Consider the following 25,084-nt stretch of genomic DNA (forward strand, 5'->3'; position numbering starts at 1 on the left):
TGTTTCTAGAATCGCCACTGCATTTGGTTATAAAATATTACTGATTATATTTGGAGTTAGAAGGGGTTATTCCAAAGCTGTGTTTTGCGTCCTACATGAGTAATGGGAGGGCTGCCAAGTGGGGTTACCTGCGGGTAATACCGTGGCTTAAACACATTTGGCAGACTTTAGACTCAGAACTATCCAATCATATCTCACATCAATTCAGCAACTGGAATTTGCTAGAAGGGCTGTAGAAAGGATCTAGAAAGGATCTAGCCAAGGTGCAAATTGCATGTTACACTACAAGCCATCTAGAGAGAAGCAGAAAGACAGTATTGCAAAGGAAGAGAAACCAGGAAAAATAGAACAGAAAAATGCCGCAGGAAGAAGAACATACAGAAAGGAAATGAAATAGAATCACGGCATAATATGCATAAAAAGTTATATACACTAATATATATGATACACTCTATACCATTAAATACTTTCTTATTACATCCCAGTCCTTCAGGACAAGCAGACGCACGATGATGATGACTTAACGTGAAATACTGTAGCCGTCCGGCTAATTTTGTTGAGTGCCCCTTCTTTGTACCCTGTTGAGTATCTACTTTGGACGTTATGCCACTGAATATGTGTTAATCTGGCACTCAGCTAACAGAAAAACACACGTTGCCAGTTTTGCCAACTGAGATGCCAGGGAAAATGGTGGTGCGCACCTTGCACATGCCAGGTAAAATAATGACAGATGTCATTAGCAGCAGTGCTACCGGGAACCCTTCAGATCGTAACCAGAGGCTCCAGAGCTGATTCTTCTTTGCCATGTCTACCCCCTGTTCAGATCCTGCCCACCCCTTAACAGCGTATTTGGTGCTCGCCATGTCCCTATGCATGTACCCCTTAGACACCCCTCCTACCCCCATTAAGGAGCAAGAGAGAGGGGGAGCTCTGGGGGGCAGCCTTGGGAAGTTCCTAGGTATGGTTATATTGGGGAACAAAATGCCAACATTACCAAAGGGGCAACAGGAACTACATTAGATCTACATACAAGGATACTTGAGAATGCACACCTCTCAATGACACACCATGGGAATCAGAAGAATCCTAAAGCTCATTCACATCAGTAAATTTCACATATGATTAACCAACTTTAGCAGACGATGTTGGACTACAAATATGAACCACAGCAACAACATTCAGCGGTGGTCTTTGGTTAGGACTCGCCCGGGTCAGTGAATAATCACTACCTCCCAAGAATGACTGTGCTAAAAGTCTTTATTTAGATCAGGACAGTACTTTCTCTGATTCGGCTGATACTGAGGCTATTTTTTCGAGGTGAAGAGGCTGAATCTTTTTTCTTTCTTCTCTGGCTTGCTTTCAGAAGTAGATGCAGATGGGACAGGCAGACTTCGTGACTTTGGTTTCTGATCTGATGTCTCTGCAATCGCACTTCTTAAAACCTCAATCCAAGACTGGCGTTCGTTCTGTAAAAAACACGGGGCGTTAATGTCATTATTAACAGCTTCGATGACACGCCTGTTAAGGGAGGGATAAAACATGTCCTCCGCTTCCTTCTTTGGGTCTTCATGCATGTCCAAAAGGAGGCTAAGCAAGACTCTGAACATTGGACCAACCAGTGGACCTCAGCCAATTGGGTAACATATAGCCAATAAATATTTGGATGTGATTAGGTAAGCAATAAGAAGGACTACAATGTTGCATGATGCCCATACCTCATCCTTTGCTTGAAATAGCCATTCATTGCCATCTCCTAGCCTGAAAAATGAAAATGTGTTAATAATGCATAATTTTGCATAAATGTTGAAATGTAAGTAAGGTTTCTCTAGAATCATCTGAATCAAGTATATTACATACAATATCATTGATGTATTAAAGAGAAAAGTACAAATGTGTAGGATCTCATTGTGACATCATTAATGATTTCCATATCGTGTCTTATTTGTCTTTGATTTAAGTTTACTGTTTATTTGGAAAGAATCTCATTAATAACATTTATTTGTAAAACATTTAAATATGGTGTCACTAGAGGTAAAGCAATGATCGATAGGCATTACAATGACCCAATTACTTTTAACTACTTTTAATGGGTTGTTATGGGCTGCGGGCTCTCGCTTAATGTCGCTTAATTACTTACCGTAGCCTGAAAACGTGCTTTTTCTTTTTATAATCTGCCATTGCTTCGCAACTTGCGTTGCTTAGTAGAAGTGATTGTTCATCTTGCAAAAGTTCATTCATGGCAAAAGATTTGGCGTCTTTATAGAAAAATAAGTCATTATTCTTTAGTGTACAGTAGACATTTGACCAGGACCTGTATAACAAAAACAAAAACAAAAAATATATATATATATATATAAGGGCATATATTGATCACTCAAAAGGTTTTGCTTATATAAGCAACAAGATCCCAAATTAAATGTGTCAGCTTCTTACATTCCACTTGGAAAGTGGTTTCAAAGAGGGGTTGGATTCTTTAATTCATCTAGTTGGAGGGCACAAATATTGATGGAAAGAGGAACCTGTTTGCCATTTGGAGGTTTACCTATTGGCAGCCCTTTTGAGTGTCCCTTCAAGGTCGTGCTTTCTTGCTAAATATCCCTGCATTTGGATAGTGGCAGAACTCCCCGTCTCTTCTGGGACGATAGGCGTCTCTTCTTCAGTTTGGCTAACGGCTGGCTGCATGACGCTGTGCTCAGTCTGCCCGGGAATTTCTGTCTTCTGTTCTTCTCCGTGTCTCTTCTCCTCTTCGTGGTCCTGGGTGTCAACAACACTTACTTCTACTACAATCGGCAATCTGTGTTCTTCTGGTTCTTCTACCTAAAATACAACACAGAAACCATGTTTACATAAGAGATTTAATTAGTCTTAATGAATGTTCAGTTATAATCCAAATCTCAGGAGGACCCCGCTACTCAGCAACGTCTTTTCCACCTGAGCCGATTTCACACGACTACTCCTCCAGTTAACTATATCCAACTACATACAACGCATGTCGCTGTCATAATGCTCGATCGCAAAGGGTGAGCCTTAGCATGTCCAGCAGGTGCACTGCGATTGGACCTAGCCTGGTGAGACCATGGTGACGTGCCTTTGGTGAGACCATGGTGACGACCTATTTGTATCAGTTTGTATCAAGGGGATCTGGACACAAATCTAATTGTTCAATTACTCATTCAGTGTTTGCTAACCTGTACGTGAATGAGTGCAGTTATCACGTATTGCTTGCTTATGTGCCCCATGAGTTCAACTGGTGAGTACGATTTTAGACAACTCATTGAATTAAGACAATTTTTTCTTATGTTAATAAGAGAATGCATGCAGGAGAGGTACATCCAAAACAAAATAACTGAACTGTATGACCTCACCTGAGTAGGTTCTTCAGCTGAACTTCCAACTTGTGTTTCCTCTTGCTCACCTTCCTCGTCTTGCTCGAAGCTTAATCAAACAGATAGCAAAATTAAATAAAAACGTATAACTTATAAAAGCAAAGCACAATCATGAAACGTTGTCTGTTCATCTGTGTTCTATTAGGCAACAATGAAAACAAAGACCAAAACCATGCATTTGTTAAGATCACAACTTGAGGAGTTGCAGGAAGCCATTGACTAATATCACCCAGAGCTTGCATGGTTCATTTTACTAAAACCTATTAAATTGTATTAAAGGCACCTAATTATACATTAATTTGTCTTTATTGGTGCTAAGGAACTTTTAATTTCAGTTAAACCTACTGTGTCTCCAGGTGGTCTTGTCTCTGGTCTGATTCATCTGCCTTCTCAATTTTCTGTTTCTGAGCCTCCTGATATCTCCTGATGTCCAATAACTCCAACTGAAAGAAAAGACAAAAATACACAAATAGGATAATTTAATTAAACAAGAATACTTTCACATCAAGTGCATGTGTGGTAGTTTGTAACAGAGCGGAGTAATTGAGGAGACACCATAAGGAAGCAGAAGGTATGAAGAACGCAGGAATGTGGACAAGAGAAGAACTGATGAGACAGAGGTGAAGGAGAAAGGAGTTTAGTGGAAATGGAGAAAGCAAAATGAGATCACAAGACTATTATAATTGGATATAAGGAAGTGACCAATAGATGGTACCTGGTTCCGTCTAAGTTAAAATGTATGTATCCCAACAGTTCTTCTACCTGTTGGAGATGCAATAATGACGATGGAACATACCTACATATTTGGTGGGAATGTGGACAAATTAGACCTATCTGGAACAGGATGTACGACCTATTGGACACCTTACTTAAAATAAAGATTAAAAGAATACCAGAGGTAGCCCTATTACATCTAAAATGGCCGCCTTTACAAAAGAAAGATAAATTATTACTTACGCATTGCCTAGTAGCAATGAAAATCATAATAGCCAGAAATTGGAAAGTACCTAGTCCTCCTATCTGGAATCACTTCATCAACCAGTTATTTTTCCAGATAAAAATGGAAAGAGCAATTAGTTGGCCCTTCCTAAACTCATGGAAATCTTATAATTGTTGGGGCTTTTGGTTCAAAACATTTGATGAATTAGTATCATCCCTATAAGTGCATACAACAACTTTATTAAGTTTTCTTATTCTAAATACATAAAGTTTACCCCGTTCCTTACCACGCCATGTTTGTTTGTTTTTTGTATGTTAAAATAAAAAAAAAAAAATAAAAAAAAATAAATAAAAAAAAATAAAAAATAATTGGATATAAGGACAGAGATATCCTAGCGGGATGAGCTTAAACATATGGGACTTGAAGGAAAGGAAGAAAACAGGTACAGATCACAACGTATGGGGTAGTCGGGAAGCTTTTAATAGTCAGTGTTCCAAACAGAGGCATTTAAATTTAAATATTCTTGATCTTTTCCCTAAAAGTAAGAATCACGTCAGCCAGTGTTCCATGAATGCTGAGACTGTTGTTCTGTCAGCTTACGGTAGTCAGTCTTTCGAGTGCTGAAAATCGTTCCTCCCACGTTGCGGTGGACTTCTCAAGAGCTTCGTGCCTCTTTAATAACTTTTCTACATCATCCAGGCTATTTCCGACTTGTGTTGTGGATAGGTAAGGTTCCTTTGATATTAACCAGGCTTCTGCCATGGAGGCATCTCTTGCAAACTGACAGACCTCTAGCACTGAAATGATCAACATACAAGAATTAACCACAATGGGGCTGATTGTATATTGTGCGACATTTTGCAGAGTTTACAACCATTTCATGTATTCAGTTCTGTGACGCTTCCCTAATAGACAGCCCCAAAAAATCTCAAATGTCAGATTAAAGTTGTCCTTTTCAACTAAGGTTCAAAGGTTCATTTAAGAGGTTTAGTTATTTCCCAGGTTTTATGCCAATCCATTCACTACTCACGCAGACGAAGCCAGTCCCAGCGCTTGTCCCATTTCTCCACCATCTCAGCTCTCCTTTGCGCTAGCTGGTCCAGCTTTTCTTTTATCTGTTTGATGACAGACCAAAATGTTTAATTAGTCAAAAAGTTACATTATTTAAATTATGTACACATTCATTAACTGAAAATTTTACACATTTAATTAACCTTCATGAATACATTTTAAGATTTTAAGGGTTACTTCTTATGGTGGCTAATATTATAAGATGACCATATGTCTCTGTTCTCTGCCCAGATTAGGACCTCTTGCCCCTTGTTGCTATACAGTTGGTCACCACCACATGGAACAACTATGGTCAAGTAGCATATTACCTCTGCGGAAGCAGGATGATTTCGTGCCAGGAGCGTGTTTCCCAGGTCAACACAACTGGCGTAACTTGCATTTCTTGCTTCAATCTGTGCTCTGAGTTCTTGGTGATATTTTAAAAGGAACTCAACAGAAGACACATCTCTGTAAAATAAAAATCAGTAATTGAGCTGAAGGCACGCGATATATTAGAACCTTGTCAGAAGAGCACTTTTACACACGTGTAATAACACACATGTATCCGGCACTTACCTTGGCTTTTCCTGGGTTTCAATCTGTCGGATCATGTTCTCCATCCATAGCATTAAATCCCGCACCATGCTGAAAAACCTGAATTTCTCAGCTGCACTAATTAACTCAGTCCGGCGGCCATCACAGGCGTCTAATAAGCCTTTCCAAGCTTCAACAACCTCCCTCTCCTTTTTCTGTATATCCATAGCTTGCTGCCCTGCGTACGACGCGTATAGTCGAGCGGCCACATCTTGGAAAACCTGGACCTGCGAAGACAAATATAACATGAAATAAAAACAACATTTTAGTGTACTTCTTCTTGCATGACCTGACACACTGGCATATAAGGAAGCCGGTGGCTCTACCCCATGACTGCTCATTATAAATAACCCGAATGTTTGTATAATATCACTGATTCCCATATGCACAATGGTCCATGAACCTATGGAAAACAGTGGTGTCCAGTTACAAACGTGGCATTCTCCTGATGACATACCTGGGATCCAATAAAATGAATGTCCCTTTCAAAGGCTGTGTGTACCCTATGCAGGGACTCGGCTGTGTATTCATCAGCACCCACTTCTTCTGGGAGCTCTGTGTGCTTCTCCTGGATCATGTTTAAGATCTCTGTACCATCATAAAAGTATTTATGGAGCTCATAAGATGCAGACAATAGCTGGACACGGGTGTCGATCAGTTCCAGCAAGTCTCCCCAACTCTCGTTCAAGTTATCTTTCCATTCTGCAATCTTGGCAGCTTCAGAATGACCATTATCTATCAGTTCTTCAATTAGGATGTTTACATTATCTATACGTTCCTGCCCGATGGCCCCCGTCTCTTTGGCAAAGTCACGGAATTTATCTCTCAGCACCTGGAAAACATAATATTATTTGTAACTTTATCACCATCATTACTATAACTTCTTTCTCTCTGTCTCTCTCGCTCTATATATATGTAGATGCATAAACATTTTTCTGTTGGCTTTAATGCAACTTCATACTTACAGTTACATGGTCTAAATCTTGTCCCATTTCCTGGGATGACGCCTTCATGTCCCTCTCTGCGATCCACTGTTCCAAATCCTCAACTTCACGCTTTAGTTGAAACATGTGATAGATATTGTCCAATCTTTGTCTGCGGTCGTTAGCCATTTCCCTTAACGCTGCATACTGCTTTTCTATATTGCCTTGGCGTCGGATTAGTTGTTCACTGTATTTAACACAGGGAATATTATTTGAGTATTTACCACGCTTCAAAAGTTTGGTACAAGTTAATGTTGTAAATGACTGTTGAAGCTGTAAACGCTGGAAAACATCTAAGTGACCCTTAATTTAATGTTCTGAGGACCCTAGTATAGTTACCTGTCAGGGTGCTCTAGAGCAAGGAGTTTCTGACACTGATCTGCCAAATCTTTAATATTCTTCCTGTAAAGTTCCACTCCATGCTGCAGACTTAGATGTCTCTTCACCAGTAGAACCACGCTTTCTTCATCCTTTCCGAAAACAAGAGAATCCATCATATAACATATATAACATATGACATCATACATTCACTTGAACGATTTTATTTTGATACCACTGCCAGGAGATTATGTCAGAGGCTAATCAGAGTCTTATTGACATAGTCTTACTTTATCTACTGGACATACCTTTAGAGAGAATGCTTTAGGGACAAGGTTTTACTGCTGTGTATTGTTGGTCTTCTAAAATGTAACATTACAAGTGTTCTTTCCAGCCATTGAATTTGGTCAGGGATTTTTAAAGTGCAGGGGCCCTCACACGTCATCTTTACTAACAATCTACTATACAGGAACAGATGGCCTGTGGTTCTGATGGCCACTATCTCTGTTCCATCATGGGTCTACTTCAAAAGTGTAGAGGACATGAAAGAGAGATTTGTGAATCCAGACACGCACTTCTAACACCTTAATGGTAGACACCAGATGGCTAAACCCATCACCACCTAGGAAGTAGACTATCTAACGTTCCTGTTGCCTTCACAGCTAAGGTGACCCATCACATGATTATAGTGGTGTCCTTTGTGATTATAGCCTATAAAGCTTAAGGTCTGAGTCCTTTAATTATCTTATCGAAGCAGTAACATTATGGACGTCTGATCACCATTTAAACCACCACTGTTGGAGGGCTGAACTGTAAATGGAATCATCTGTGGAATCAACAGAACCTTACCGCTTTTCAGTTTAGAAATGTGATATATTGATGGTGTTACCTTTGGAGTCTCATCTCCAATCATATAAAGCTGTTGTTCATCAATCCAAGCCTCGGCCTCAGTGGAGTCGATATAGTACTGCTGTGCCTCGTGTGCAAGTTTGAGGGATTTCTCTCGGTTGGCAGTCGCTGTCTGTATACGATCCCAAAGCGCTTGCAGAGACTTTCGTTGTTTTTCAATAGGTTGGGGATCAATGTATGGCTCAGCCTCCATATTCACAGCTCGTTTAACTACATCGTCTATCCTGGGACCATGGCCGGCAATTTCCTTTTGCAAAGTCTAGAACGTTTTGATTAAATATAGATCTTGTGAAAACACAATATGTTAAATAGCAGTGCTAAATGAAACGAGTATAACAACTGTCCATTCTTCAAATAAACACGTACATTATGTAGTGTGTAAAATAGAAATATTCGAAAGGATAATTTACCAAAGAGTGAGAAAATTAAATTGCCAGGACAAAATATTACATCTGGTCTTCACCATTTAATAGGATCGTTATAGAAGAGCATGCTTACATTGCTAATTTTTTTAATTTATTTTTTTAGAATAAGTAATTCTGGTGCAAAGTTTGAGATAAAGTATTATAACTTTAGCAAATGGGCATCCATGGGAATTCTCCAGGCTTGACGCAAAGTCAAAGGGTTCTCTGGGTTAGTGTCTTCTTTCTCCTGGCAAGGGAACAGTGCTCACTCCCATCCATATTCTGCCTGCCCTCTCCCCACTTTACCGTAATCCTCACCCTCATTCCCTTTTAAAAATAAAAGGCACTCTGGGGGTATCCTGCTCCATGAATGGTTACCCTGACCCTCCACACATAGTTGGCCTCACCCCATAAGAAGCCATATGGTCATGGGATTATCCAATCAGCGGAGATCAAAAGACCACTTTGAAAGATCCATCTTAAAACTCTGCACTAGAATGGCTCATTATAAATAACCACCAATTAGCAATAATAATGGCTGAAGATGAAATATTACAAAGGAGGATTACCTGGTTCTTCTTCAATAGCATCTGGACTGTCTGAAGATTATTCCCATATTCCTTGGACTCTGCAAGTGGCAGCTTCTCCTGAACCCACATCTAAAAGAACACATCTACAGTGGTCACGTAATATAAAGGCATACCTTTGCATTATACCCAAACATTCTTAGGCACTATGTAGAAATGATTTACAATACTTTTGAAAATAGAGCACCAAGCCACTCACTATTTCATCTTCCAAGTCCCTGTGCAGCTGATGTACTTGCTTTGAAGAATTAAGCTTTCTCTTTCTGTCTTGCAAGGGCTCTTGAAGTTGTAAGAATTGTACTTTAATATTTTGTTCTTTCTCGTTGGGCTGCGTTCCGGTGAACGCTTGAGCTACAGGAATAACTTCCTCAATTTCTTTCGCCTTTTGATCTATCTGATCTTCAATTCTCTGTATATGAAGTAGAAATAATAAGAACCAAAAAGGTGTGTCCTTTAAACAAATTTAAACAAATCCCAAGGAGACACAAGACATGGCAATGTCCTCTAGAAGTCTATGCAAGATGTACTCGCGGGTTATTCTGTATTGCCCATTAATTTGGATTGATAGCAACCCAAGCTCCCAAGCCCGCCAAAGTTCTAAATCACCCATAACAAGATACATAGCAGTATTTGTACCTTGTGCTTATTGAGAAGAATATTAACACTTGTCAGGTCGTGTCCGTAGTCATCAGATGCCACCTGCTGTTCCATCTCCTTTACCCATTTAACGATATCCGCATGTTGTTGTTCATACAACTCAGACCGGTTGGCATCAAAAAGGATCTGCTCTTTCTTCAAGGTTGTTGACTCCAGTTCGTCCCACAGAGCATGTAACTGCTGTAACTTTTCAGAAACTATTGGTTCAAACTGTCCTTTCTCTCGAGCCAGTTGTTTCCCTTCCTTAAAACAGCAAATAAAACATTTAAGAACTTCCTAAAACATATTCTTTTGTTATTTTTCATTTACTAAATTTCAAAGGACTCACAGAGTCAATCTTGTGAAGCCTCTCTTTGTTGGAATCGAGTTCTGCTTTAAAAGCTTGATGCTTTAGCCATTTGCTGTGTAAGTTCCGAGCTTCGTCATACGACGTGTCTTGAGCGGTCAGCAATTTATCATTGATCCACAAGGTTAACTGAAATATAAAAAATATTATATGTAATGCCAAAGTTGAACATTATGAAGGCAAACCTCTGAGATCTTTTTCTACTGGAAGGGCTGATACAGTTATAATATATAGTTGAATCATGGATGTTTTAGGAAATCTCCCACATTACATATGCATTATGCATATAGAGCAAATTTGGAAGCTCGCTGGCATGTGTCCTTCATCACGCCTAGTGGTCCTTCAAAACTCACTCTAGTACATAGAACCTCAAAGAGTCATTTATCTTCAAGTCAAAATGGCAAAATCAAGTGAAAACTAAAGAAGAAACTACAACTTTCAGCATAAAAGCAATTCGTCTAAACTAACGCCAGCGTGGTGGGCAACCATCTTAGTTCAGGTCACTTATTCTACTATCAAAGGTCCACTGGAAGACAAAAGCCAAGAGTATCCAACCACAAACAATGTAAAATATGAATGTTACAGCAGAATAAGAGCAGAAACTATCAAGGTGCAAGCATAAATATGGAAATGTGTTAAATGGATTTGTCTAGTATTTTCATCTTTATACTTTCAGTCTTCTAACTGAAATAAAAATTGGGTAAAAGAAGGAGAAAAGCTAGGATGCAGAGGAAATTAGGATGACCCAGAACCCACGCAGAGAAAGGGATATTAAATCTAAATCTGTTTTTGGTAGGGTTTCAATGTTCTACCCAATAAAAGCCATGAAAATCTAAAACTTACTTCATCACAGTTTTCTAAGAAATTCTGGAGGTCATAATTATCCTTCAGTAACACGTAAACTTCCTTAGCCTTGTTCACATTCTTGGTGTACCTGAAAAGAGATAACATATAATAAGCTATGGAGGTAAACTTATAATCAACATATTCAACGCCTTAAAATTCCAGTTTCCACAGCGCTACACATTAAAAAAAAAGGAAGGAAAGCTTGAAACGTGTCTGCCTAAAAAGTCCTCACGTAATTAAAAATATTAATTAAAATTTGTTCAACCTATACAGTTGTCAAATAATACAAAACTGGGCAAACGAAAGCAACAGATGTCATGTTTTCAAATGCTTTAATACTGTTGGCCACGGGTGGCCAAATCCAGAAAGACACCAGATGACTCAAGATCAGTGTTCTAATATAAAATAAAAAAAACAGGAAAAATACACCTATAATAACTGCACCATTAATTCTTTCTATTGTACAATTTACTTAAAGAATATGATCTTTGGATTCTACTTGGATTTTAGAAACATTTAAACATCATACCTATCTTGAAGCGAGCCAACTTTCTCCAAAGCTTTATCGGCAAATATGTTCTTTTCCTTTTCCAATCTCTTTCCATTTTCTATGGTCCCAGTAATCTTCTCTTCGTTATTCTCCATGGTGGTCTGGAAGTCCTCGTGTTTTTTCAGTCTGTTCTGAGAAGCTTGGAGTGTGTTGGGTAGGTCAGTATGTGCAAAGACATATTCCTTCAAGAAAAAAAAAAGACAGCATTTATGATCTAAAGATCTAAACATCTAAACCATGTTCCTGAAATTGTCTTCTAAACGAGGAGCTTCTTAATGTTGGGTATTTGGTAATGAACTATTCAAAAGAGGTAATTTTGGTGAAAAGTTTAAAAAGACAATAGAATGTTCCTGATACTGGTGACATTCCATTGCTTGTTTTGTGAGATGATCATTTTTTAGACTTATTGACTTCCTTACATGTGGCCACATAATGTCCATTAACTAAAACCTTTCCATAGTATCACACAAGTGTTGTACTTCATTACGCATCAAACACAATTTGATTTTAAAATAAATCCCATAACAAAAGACTACATGAAATAACATGGAGAGTACCTGGTTGTTTAAGATAGCTTCAGACTGCTTCACGTCCTTTAAAAACCTTTGAAACTCAAGGCACTGAGAAAGGAACTTTTCTCTGTTGTCCCACATCTTCTGAAGATCATTCCAACCACCTTCTATGTCTCTTACTCTTTGGTCCAGTTGTTGATACTGAGGATCTGTTTGCCCGCTAGTTACCGTATTTCCAGTGTCAACAACATCGTGGAAATCGCCTTTGTGGCGTTCAATGTCGTCCTTAAGCGCCAGATGGTTGTGATGTAGCTGTTCTGCTTCTGGCAATGAGTTTGGTGCATCATCTGAAGCGGTTGTCTGCTGGGCTCTGTAGAGCCACGTTTCAAAATCATACAAGTCTACCAAAAACTTCTGCAGTTTGCTACTTTCCCCTAGCGAATCCTCTTGGTTTTGTAACGCCTTCTGTAAATCTTGCCAGACATTGTTAATATCAATCAATCTGTCGAGAATGTCTTGGGCATGATCAGGGTGATCGTCAGCTAGTCTCTGAGCATCCTCCTGCAGACTAATGAGTTTAGCTTCTATGGCTGCCAGATCCCTCTCAATGGCAGATAGTTTCCTCTGCACGGTCATCACGGCAGCTAGGTCATTCCCGAGGTCCTGTATAGAATTTACCACCCTGACTTTCTCGAGTATCCAGTTCTTGGTCTCATCACAATCAAGGCCATAATTGTGGAGCCCAAGTGCAGAATCAATGGCTTTTCTTCTATGAGACACCATCTCCTGAAAAACTGTCCATCTGAGAAAAAAGGGAAACAAGTATGACCTTTTTAGTCTCTTTAATGGAATATTTCTATCTTCTCTGATATGTGGAATGTGGTGTTACTATATTAGTCAATAAGGAGTAATAACGGTCCCCTAAAACGTATATTTTGGAAGGGGCATGCCAGTTCACTGTAATATGTTTTGTTATGTCATTGTTAAAACATGGTTTTCTATTGGAATGCCAGATGTTATGTATCTGATCCATTATCTAAGACATAAGACACATTCAGGCTGCATCTTACCGTTACATTGAGGCCACACTGTTTCATTGCTTGTATAACATATGTACTTTGCTATAAGTAATGTACACTATGTTATTTCTGATGTCTTCTGAGGTATGTTAATAAAAATGAACACAAAAAAAAATCAATTTTTATTCTGCATTCCCCATACTAAAATAACAGGTTTTTCCTATTCTTCGAGTACTCGTCTTCTTACCTGGTGTTCATATGGTCCTGACACTGCTTTATTTCCTTTCTGTTGGGATGTCCGCTTTCAATTAAAGCATTGGATTCACTGTTTACATTCTGAATTTGAGAGCCCAAAGTGTTCATTTCTTGATCAAGGGTATCAAATCTGAAAAATAACAATGGGATTTATAAAGCCGTTTTATTGTCCAACATACCAACCCCATTCTCAATTGTAAAACAAAATGTAAGAGGTGTTCTCTACCTATGCTGAATGACCCCCATATCCTCCAGCGAACTTGGGATCTGCATTTCTTCCAGCCACTTCTCCTTCTCATTCATCCACAATTCGCATGCATCTATTTCGCCAAGAATAGTGTAATATGCTAGAGCGTCTTGAAGCTTTTGAGAGCGCAGGTCTGCGAGGGAGGCCAAATCAGAATAGAGTGCCTCTAATTTTTGATGCCGGCTGTCTATCTCTGGCGATATTTTAAACTCTTCTGGAAAGTTTTGCACTTGATGCTTGAGACCCTCCAAGACGTTCCTGTTCAACATGATGTCATCGAGGTGATCTTTGTGTTTCTTCACCAGTACTGTGGTGGAATATTCATCATGGCCAATGTCATCACTTTGCATGATGCGATAAGTGTCCTGCATCCTTGCGGCCAGGTCGTCTGCATCCAGTTGAAACTGGAAGAAGTTCTCAGCATCACACAGGATCTTTAAGCGGAAGGCCGCTAATTCTTTCAGCTGAGACCATTGTACTTTGATTTTGTCAATTCGTTCTTTGATCTTGGGTGACCCCATGTGTTTCTTGGCAATCAGTGTTTCTCCATCTTTAATGGTTTGTTGCAAATTAGACTCAAGACCTTTCAGTTCATCTTCAAAAGCTTTGTGCTTTCTTTGAAGAATGGAAATACTTGTTAGATCCTTCCCATAGTCCATTGAGGTGTATATCTGCTCCTTCTCCTTTATCCACCTCTCAACCTCATCCATATCTCCGAAGAACTTCCACAAGCACCTGGATTGCAATAGTTGGGCTTTTCTCTGTGCCGCTAACATAACAAGTTCTTCATAGCAGAGTTCGAGGTGACGGACCCGGTCTTTAATTACTTGTGGATCACAGGGCTGGTATCCTGCATGAGCCAACAGCAGTGGGTTATGCGCAAATATTTAAATATTATATAATAGCTAACCACAAATATATTTGTTGTTAGCTGTGTCTGAAGCCTATCCTAATTCATGCTCAGGCATGGAAGTCATCTTCATGATAGGTTAGAAACTTTAAAAAAGCCAAATGAATAATTTGCCCTAGAGATTAACGGTGTCTGTATCAACTCTAGTTAGTACATTATCCCTCAACCTTTATGAATAATACAATTTTTGATAATTTTGACAACCAACTTACCATCTCCACCTACATACTTAACCAAAGCCTCATTAAAAGACTTCACTTTATCTTCTTGGGCTGCGATATCACTTTCAACCAAGGCGTGTTTTTGAAGTAAATATTCCACCTCATTTAGGTGTTTCCCAAAATCTTGTGATAAAAGCCCAACCTAGGTCATGTTGGAAAGGAGAAAAGGCGAAATGAATAAAGGAATAATGCACTCCCTTTGACCCCTTCTTAGACCCCTTCTTAGACCCCTTGGAACTCTTGCACCAGTTCTGTAGATGGTTGGCAGCGAGTATACTATACATGCACACTGGTAAGCAGGAGGTTGACAAATCAATCTCCTGAAAGGCAAGGTAATGGGGGCAAGATTGCCGTCCAAATGCATATGGGGGATTGTCTACCCCAAATGGTAGTGTCTACCTTGTCTGAAAATATAATATCTATGAGTTTAGAAGTTTAGAATCTATGAGTTTAGAAGTTTGTAAACTAGATGACCACAGAGGAGACCCCTCTACAAGGTAAATGCAGGGAAGATCAATTATAGACATGTGAGACCCTTCAGTAAAACATGTTTTTTTTACCTTCATTTGATCCATCCAGCTAACGGCTTGCAACATTTCCTGGAACTGAGTCTGGAGTTCCAGATTCATCATGACTCTCTTGCGTCGTGCGTGAAGCATCTCTAGAAGGTATTGCCAAAGACGTACTATGTTGTCTTTCCTGGCGTTGATTCTCTTTATGTCATGGTATCTCTCATTCTCCAGTTCCTTGGCTACATTCACCAGTGCCTGAATACGCTCCTCGTAAGCCAAGATATCCGTTTCAATAGCTTCGTGCTTCTTCTTGGCCGCGTCCACTGATGGCAAATCATAACCAAAATTATCCTGTAGGGAACAAGTGTTGCTTTATAAAATTGTTCTAGATATATTTTGTTGTGATCGTGTATACACAAGTATATTGTTACTGCAAAGACTGCATAATACCAATTTTTAGAATGTATGTTAGGGAAATGTACCTGAGATGGATGCTTTGATGAGCAGTCAGCAATTTTGAATATGAATATTGTTATATTTACTACAAAGAGTTGCTACCTAGCCGCCATACAAGTTAACTCATTACTTGTGTACTTGTGTATAAGTACAAGCAGAGGCGTATTTAGGACTGCTTTATATACGTAGCACTTGTGTAGTGCTATTACCATAGCAACCAGTGGAATGGTTCAATCAATAAGATCAATACTAAAGATCTGCACCAGAGTTGCTCTCTCAAAATAGCCTCCTATGAGCATAAACCTGATGACGTTTACCTGTGAAATGAGATGCTGGTTTTCGGCCACCCAGGCCTCCCTCATGGCTGCCTTCCGGTCAAAGCGTTTTGCCAGTTGCTCCAACTTTTCCTGCCGAACGAGTTCATTCCTTAGCGCCGTTTCTCGCTCATGCTCTGCCTTGTCAAGACGACCCCATGCCTGTTTCAGATTATGCCAAAGCCACATATTATCGGATAGTAGATGCACTTGCAAGATTTAGGACACGTGAACATACATGCGAACAACATGGATTATAGCATATATGACTAGTCTATAAATAATCCCTCAGCAAATACAACTAAATAGGCTTTGCGTTGGCCCCGCTCCTGAAGATGGGAGAAGTTGGAGCCAAACCAGCTGAAACCAATACACTTGTTGAGTATTGTAGATCGTTCTTGGGTTACTGGGTTTCTTGAGTGCGTTTGACTCGTGGGTTGGGATTGGCCTCAACATGCCACTGATTTGCCCACCCTGGTTCCCTTTTAAACAAAACACGCTATTCACACTCCTTGTGTGCCTTACGCAGAATCCCTTAAAATCAAATTCCTTTTTTGCTTACCCTGTTGATATCAGACACCAGCTTCCCATCAGGTGGCACATATACTTTCTGCTTGTTTTCCCTCATCCTGGACTGGATGGTGAATAAAAGAACCTCCAAGTCTCCCTTTTCTTGGAACCTTTAAAATGAAATACATTTGTATTAAATGTATTTGTGGGAAAATACATAAATGATGTTAAAAGACGCATGCATTTGTAAACTCAAGCATATCAACGTGGCATGAGACTTGGTAGTAGAAGTTGCATTAGGTTACATTGGAGTTATTGGAGTTATACAAAGAAACCTAGAACTTGTTGCCAGATTAGATGCTATTGGTGTGGAACCTGTTCAGTTTGTAGACAAGAGGTCACTGGATCTTTAGATGTTAGACCTTGTTTAACAGTCTCGAAAAATAGCTTCTGCCGATATATGAAGAAGGTGGTTTGGGTGTGACAGTCACTTACTTTGGGGGTTTCTCGGTGGTTCTATAAGCACTGAATGCTTGGAGTTGTTGTTGAACCCCAAGGAGCGAATTAGCGAATTTCCAGTTGGTCAGAGCTGAGATAGTTTGTTCAATCCACGTCAGAAGGTCTGAAGTCAGCCCTTCATACTCAATGACCATCTTCTCTGTCTCGATAGCACCATCCAAAACCTTAGCAAGTGTAGACATTTCAAGACATAAAGCGTCTAGTAATATTACTTTAAAAAAACATATAAGCAGAGTATAAAATATTTAACGTGTAACTGGCACCCCTACAGAATACCTTTCAGGCGTTTCATACCAACACTATAAATTAGTGACCATAAATACACTATTATTTATTGTAGGAATATTAATAGACAATATTGCATATTTTTTAGTAATTTATAATTAAATAATAATTATTATCACATTTAATATGTAATGTAAATGAAACATGTTGTAATAGGAAATCTTACCTTGCCAATTCTTTTACCTTCTACAGCCAGGGCCTTCATCTTGGAAAAATAGTGATAAAATGCCACTACATATGTAATAATGGATTTTTCATCTGGATTTTCGGTAAAAACATCTGAAAAATATAGTTATAATAAAATGATAAGTTATATGCTACAAACAAACCCCCACATTTGAGTACTATGTCCTCTAAGCCTCCAAAAATGCCCTTTTTTAGTTTCCTCTAAGGTGAACAAATCAACACTGAAGCAATTACAGTAGTACTACTTAATAAGTAAAGCAGTCTGTCGTGTTATTAAATCAGAATAAAATAATTCTCAATGTTAATGTAAAAAATAAATACAATGTGGATATTGAAACGGAATTACCGGTAATAACAAAGCGGATTCTGCCAGGAAACACATTTTTGGAAAAGTCTCTAGAAGCCGGAGGACGGCGTAAGCGCCTCAGGTGTAAAAATGTGCATTTTGGAATATGCTAAATATGTGGCAACCACAACTCATCCTAAACCACGTTTCTAGAACTCCCACACGCGAACAATGATAATTCTTTGAGTTCCTCCACCATGCATTACCCATTGTCAACTCTAACACCTTTAAAGGTTAAATTAGAAATAATAATATAACGTTCTACAAAAACAAACAAGAAAGAGTGTTATTTAAGTGTGATAAATAAGAAATATTAAGAATAATCACATTCAAGACTTGGCTACAATAAATAAATAGTGAATAAATATAATGAACTTAAAAACATATATATAAGCATATTTATTTTCTGAAGTGTATTTTAAGTGCAGCTCAGGTCTTTTTTGCTGCAAACACCGGAGCTCATCCTATTGTTTTCGATCAGTTTGTAAAATATAAATTTTTGGCACCCAACATTGCCACCTTGAGATGCAATTTAATTTGCTGTTCTAGTGCTTTTGGATACATCTCCAGGATAATAAGTTGAGCTCAACACATCCCAGGAGATCTTCTTATAGCTCCACTTACCTTCAGGGTCAAGGAGCGGTGTTATTCCCAGCTGTCGCTCGGCCACGCTAAATGCATGCTCCAGGTTGTGTCTTGCATTGGACTTCTTCAATTTCTCAAAGTCTATTAGATCAGGCCTAAGAATAAATCATTTTTCAGGTTAATGTTATACCGAAGCCCTCACTGTTGGGACCCTTCAGGGACCCAATAATCCAAAAACCAACTTATTCTGCGTAACGTGTAACATATATATATATATATGTTGACTTACCATCTTAACACTTCCTAACACTAGTAGCTAAAAAGCAGAATGATATTTTTATAAACGTCTGTAATTGTCTCATTGAACGCCCCTCTGGAGACAATGTGCTAATAGAGTGCTTAATGACTGCACTCAACCACCCATTAATATTTTAACAGCCAATAAAAATCATTAAAATATTTAGTTTTGTTTTCACGTTAGTCGAGAAAACCTGGCAGTAAAGGTGCGGAGCGGCATTCCGTGGTCATGATACAATATACAGATCGCACACGTCTTCAATCTCGTTGGAAACATTAAGCTAAACTGTTTAGCCAGAACAGCCCTATAGCAAGCAGCCGTCTTCTTTTTTAAATCTTTGAAATGTTAAAGTAATAGAAAATAATTCTGGATCTTGGTGGCCACACTCACCTCTAGACTTTATAAACCGGTCTCTCTGTCTCCCGACTTGATATTTCCTTGTGGTTACAAGCTTTGCTTCCCTCCTTTCAATAGCCCATTGTGTCCTACTCTCCAATACTTTTCATTCCTTTGGGCACTTGGCCCCTTTTCTATTATTCCATAATCTTTCCTAATTGTGTTTTTTCCAGCAATAATTATGTTCTAAACTATTTTAACTATTTTCTTTATATCGTAAGCAAAGGTGTAATTTAGAACATCTTTCCAAACCAAACCAAAGTCAGATGTGATTCTGTGATTGACATAACCCTCATCCAACCTGGGACCATATAGTTCATAAAATCAAAGCCTATGAATATCATGTGGCTCTCCGCATTACAAGATGCTGAGCAACAGATCATCACCATAAAAAAAGAGTAACAAAGATGGCAGGGCCCCCCTGCAAGATGTCTTCCTACACACACACACACTAACATAGATTATTCATACACACATGAACATACTAACATACGTACGTAAGTCATCAGATTTACTCCTGTCACTCCTATTCATATATTCTCACGTTCTCTCTCCTATCATACACCTCACTTCCTCACACTTATCATATGTCACACTAACATACTTACACACACACACTAACATACTTACACACACACACTAACATACACACACACACACACACACACTAACATACTTACACACACAGCAACATACTTACACACACAGCAACATACTTACACACACAGCAACATACTTACACACACAGCAACATACTTCCAGCATACAGACTAACATACTTACACACACAGCAACATACTTACACATACACACTAACATAATTACACACACAGCAACATACTTACACATACACACTAACATACTTACACACACAGCAACATACTTACATACACATTAACATACTTAACAGTATACCTGGGATGTGGGGGGGGGGGGCATAGGTTGGAGGAGCTGGTGTTGGGGGCACAAATCCCGGTTTGTAAACACATCAACCATTCAAAGGCGTACATTTAAATGAATCATATTTAAATTTTAAGCTTTTGCTTTGATTTTATTTTGTTTGTTGTGTGTTATAAACCAACATCAATTCTGGTAGAAGGAGTAAAATCTACAATATTCTTATACACAATATAAAGTGTTTACCTGTGTTTATGGATCAAAGCATTAAACGCTAAGCCATCCTTCCAGCTTGATGTAAAGTTTCTTACATTGACATTGGGGTATCTGGAAAGAAACCATGAGCTGGATTATTCTCAATGTATTTTGGGGAGTGTTAAAAAGATGGCACCTCATTGAGTAAAAAATAATGTATACACTCTACTAAGGCTGATAGTGGGAGAAGACGTAAAGGTCGGTAAACATTCCCAGATACTCCTGGTATTGGCCCAAAAATACTGTATGTTCTTCCATTGCTCTCCCATCAATGCTTCTATAGATATTCATGGGTTTTATGGGCCATCCCAAAAGAATATATTCTGTTGATTTTGCCTGTGGCTGTAACATATCTGTAGATTCTCATGTATTTATTAAGATTAGAACAATAATGAATAATAAATATAGGTTTCCTGCCAAATAGAATCATTGCCTTCTTACCCAGCTGTCTTCATTTGACACCACAAGAGTAAGGCATCTTTGGCAGACCGAGTTTCACTTTCCTTTGTCTCAATTATAATATCTTGTATCTGTATTAGAATTGATTTAATACTTGGTTAATAAATTTAGGGAAAAAACATGGTTTTAAGGTGATATATCAACCTTTGTAAAGAGATTTTTTTTATTTGTAGAAAACACAAAAATACCCTGCTTGTTATTCCCTATCTCAGTCTGAAATGTCCATGCACATGAATATATATAATCCAGATGCGCCCCAACATACATACCTGGAAGCGTAATATAATGGTCCAAATGAGGCCCAATGTCAACCTGTGGTTACCGTTCACAATATCATGGGGGCCAATATTTTCCAGATGCACCCTCTTCTCCTTTAGAAAATTAAGAGCCTTGTCAACGTTTTCTAAGCAGTGGATGCGCATTCTCCCCTTTGTTCTTCTTGGCTGTGAAAACAATGGCATTGCTATTTAAACTGAGTAGACAGGACTTTACTTCCCCCAATGAAGATGATTTTGGCCAACCCTGTGCCATGCTCTATTGAAGAACCAAAAACTATAACGACCAAGATAAATCTCTGAATTTAGTTCAGACATCACATATTGGTAAGAAATGTGCCACCTTGTACACATTAGTACTATGCAGTGTAGCATATGAGACTGTAAGCTCTTTGGGGCAAGGATCTCCTAAAATTCTAGAAGGTCAGTAAAAATCCTAAATTTATGGATCAATCCGAGATCTTTTAGGCATGCTTATGAAGTGACACAGGCTGGACCCAGGCTGTTTTTGACTATATTTTCTCCTGAATTGAGCATTGGATGACTATTCATGAGCACTGGCTGTCATATGGACAAAAAATCTTGATTTATTAACCTATGCTCATGCCAGAAGATCCTGAGAGCAATGCACTGGTTGGAAGTGTTTGAGATCCACCACTGAAGACTCTGCTTGTTGACCAGAAGAAACATTATCATCTGGATTTCAAATGGAAACATGGAATTTATGGATAAGGAATAGCGGAGATCAAGAACACAAAGCATACCAGCTGCTCTCCTGAAAGAACTTCAAGTAGTTTCAACAGCATTCTCCCATCTCTTAGGTCCAGATAAAGGTCGGAGATCCGGCAGCTCACAAAAGCAAGATGTGAGTTTACCCATTTTGTAAACGTCTTCTTTTGTACAGCTTCACGTTCATCTAGAACACATCGAGCACAAGAAGGAGACTGATTTTATACTCTGCAGCCTAAATTTCTCTGGCAAACCCCTTTATAGACCTTTTATATTTCCAATAATATCAGAGATGATACAGTCAGCATTTCCAAGGCAAGTTACCTGCAAGGGCCTTAATCCTAGACCTTTCGAACATTCGGGCAGAAGTGTTATCATTGTCCAGCTCATCTTCTGTGGTTTCCCAGCGAGAGTTGACGCTGCTATACTGCTGCTCTATCTCCAAGTTGTCGAAATCTGTGGTCTGCATTTTATTGCTCCTCGGGCTGATTGCTCTCCGGCATGAATTATGGAATCCTGGGTAAAAAAAAAAAAAAAAAAAGGGAAGCATATAATATCTGTGTATATCTTATTCATTATTTATGAATATGAATCCTTTATGGTTTTGGATGACAAAAGCCACAGATGAATACCCACCATTTTTCCACATTTCTTACAATAAAATAGTGGGGTACTAGAACTGGAGCAGTACGTCCAGCGGCCAAGAATATAGTGAATAAGTAGGACACGTTGCTTGTTTAGGTGAATAAAGGGCATTGACGCAAAGGGAATATGGGCATTACTTTAAATGCCATCGTCTATGCATTTGGCAATCAAATATAGCCTTGTCCTTTTACAAAGGACAAAGGTCCTTTTCCAAAAAAAAATCATTATTTGCCCATATTTACTTTAAAAGTAAATATGGGCAAATAATGATTTTTGGGGAAAAATAAAATATATATTTTATTCTAACAATGTAATTGGTTAAACCCTAGAGCTATCATTAACCATACATATAATCTAAGGAAATAACTATTCAGATATTATGGTATATTTTTTTTTCTTTGTTTGGATTATTTGTTTTGTGATTTTACAAGATATTTGAAACCTTTACCAAAAAAAAAAAAAGACACATTTTCACGTGGCTGATTTCAAAGCTGAAAGCCACAAAGAATTTGGTTAGTGAATTCCAAGAATGAAGTTGAGAAGAACATGAGCGTATGATATCACATAAGCTGTCCGCACAACTCTGGTTTCACTTGATAACACCTGATGGAAGGAGAGAGCGGGAGCTGTACTAAACAGACCCGCGAATCATTATCAGCGATCATCTGGCCAACGCGAAAATGTTTAAAACTGCCTGGAATTTCATGTGAATGTTAGACTACTTATTCTTAAAATGCATAAAGGATCGATTATATATATATATATATATATATATATATATATATATATATATATATATATATAAATAAATACTTTTATATTGTGATCTTTTTTATTATTTTTTCTTATAGCTATCCCACGAAGGTGCTTATTTTGGCTAAAAACAAATTAATTGAGAATAGATGGTATGGGATATGGAAGGTACATACAGCCCGGTGAGTCTGACATGAAGTTTTGATCAACTAAACTGTTGAACTTTCACAGGGAAATGGGTGAAGGGTAATAAGGTAGCTTTCAACTAAGCAGAACAAAGCTCAAAAACGTCACACATGTAGGTACATAAGCAACTACAGAATAAAATTATCCTATATCTCCTTGTCTATTAAGTATGGAGGTGTTCTAGCTTTACTCAATATGTGTCCTGTGTGTAGCGAGAGATGGTCCCACCATTTAGGTGACCTAGTCAGCGAACTATGTTAGCAAACAAGCGCATGCGAGAGACAGTCCGCCTGGGATTCTAGAGGTTCTATGGCCGTCACAGAGCACTCTCCTACCAGGTCCTCCATCAAGTGGTGTCTGCATTTGGTTCATATATTATCTATAAAATAGAGGGACGGTGTAGGAGCATTCACCTCCCACAGAAGGCACTGAATTTGGTGGAACCATGTCGCAATTTATAGGTTAAACTATCCATATGGCAAACATACGTAAAGGAATAGGAGGCCTAGTTGCAGGTTGTTTGCTTATCATTAAACCCCCATATAGAACATGAAAGAGTCCTCTCCTGACCCTGAGAATCTGCTCATCCCATTTCATCCTCTAGATTGCTAGCTCCTTTGAGCAGGGCCCTCCTCACCTGTTATGCTTTATACTACTTGTTATGTCCTGTCTACCCATTGTACAACACTACAGAATATGAAGGCTCTATATAAAACAATAATAATAATAATCCTGGAATCGGATGAAAAATCCCAGCACATTGCAGCTTTGTTTTGGTAGATCATGTGTCCGTGGAATAACCACGTGGGCTCATGCTGTGTTGGTATCCTGTAAGCTGACACTTGTTGGGGGCAGCCCTGAGGAATGACTTTCAGAAACTTTACTCTTACCCATTCATGTTGGCTAATAACATTCTAAAATGTAAGTACACCAACATTCTGTCCACCGCCCCCACACATATACACAACAAACAACTTGATTTGTTCCTGGACATATACATACATACATACATACATACACCTGTACATACACACACACATACACAAACTTTCTTGTAATAGTGATGTACTTGCATGTAAAGTATGTTTTACATCACAAGAATGTGATGCAATTACTTCCTGGAATTCAAAGAGTTAAATCTTACAGATTTTCCTGGCCGCTGTGTTACTCTCATTCCCGTAGTCCCGCTTTAAATAGACTTGCTAAAATTATCTCAGTAACAGCTGCCAAATTCTTTGACTAGCCGAAAGGCTCAGTGAAGGGCAGAAATGAACAAAGCCTTTTGACCCCCATAGATATATGGCCAAAAATATACTCAAAGTCATATATTTTTAAAATGTATAGTAGTTCTAGTCACTCTTAAGAAGGTAGACATTCTTTTCTAGATCCACTAACATGTTGCGGATACAGAAGTAGCTAAAGCTATTTATTTCCTGGCTTTGGTGCCAAACCTCAGAACATGGCTTTGCCCCAATAGATCTGCCCGCGTGCCAAGGTGAACCACACAATAACATTATTCCTTGTCTGTCTTAATCGCATCTCAATCTATTTTTCAGATTTCTGAATCAAAATCATTCCCGGTTTTACCCCAATTTACATAACCCAAGACTTTTGAATCACAATAATTTTGTGATGTCACGATGTAGAGTGCTACTTGGAAAATAGTTCGAACACATGATGATGTCACACCTACATCATAGCTTTGCTACCCAACCTCATAACATGGCTTTGCCCCAACAGATCT

At 38.7% G+C, this 25,084-nt stretch overlaps 1 protein-coding gene across 1 annotated transcript; it reads right to left on the reverse strand.

Annotated features, from left to right (window-relative positions):
- Nucleotides 1–1,298: 1,298 nt before the first annotated feature.
- Nucleotides 1,299–23,787, reverse strand: LOC149284687 (spectrin beta chain, erythrocytic-like). The gene is made up of 36 exons (XM_089496315.1): nt 23,754–23,787; nt 22,081–22,272; nt 21,792–21,943; nt 21,022–21,195; nt 20,735–20,823; nt 20,285–20,365; nt 18,487–18,602; nt 17,497–17,609; nt 17,022–17,209; nt 16,579–16,696; nt 16,020–16,178; nt 15,295–15,597; nt 14,726–14,876; nt 13,583–14,453; nt 13,349–13,486; nt 12,128–12,884; nt 11,550–11,752; nt 11,018–11,108; nt 10,157–10,303; nt 9,808–10,071; nt 9,371–9,580; nt 9,154–9,243; nt 8,161–8,439; nt 7,293–7,423; nt 6,936–7,140; nt 6,428–6,802; nt 5,953–6,197; nt 5,706–5,844; nt 5,357–5,441; nt 4,927–5,123; nt 3,732–3,829; nt 3,366–3,435; nt 2,543–2,817; nt 2,138–2,311; nt 1,716–1,758; nt 1,299–1,466 (listed from the first exon to the last, which is right to left on the reverse strand). The coding sequence occupies exons 1-36, from the start codon at nt 23,785–23,787 to the stop codon at nt 1,305–1,307; spliced, it is 7,119 nt and encodes a 2,372-aa protein (XP_089352441.1). The 3' UTR covers nt 1,299–1,304.
- Between the last annotated feature and the right edge of the window lie 1,297 nt (nt 23,788–25,084).

This window comes from Sceloporus occidentalis, unplaced genomic scaffold (assembly GCF_023333645.1).
Source record: "Sceloporus occidentalis isolate IW3139 unplaced genomic scaffold, rSceOcc1.0.p SCAF_89, whole genome shotgun sequence".
NCBI lineage: Eukaryota > Metazoa > Chordata > Lepidosauria > Squamata > Phrynosomatidae > Sceloporus > Sceloporus occidentalis.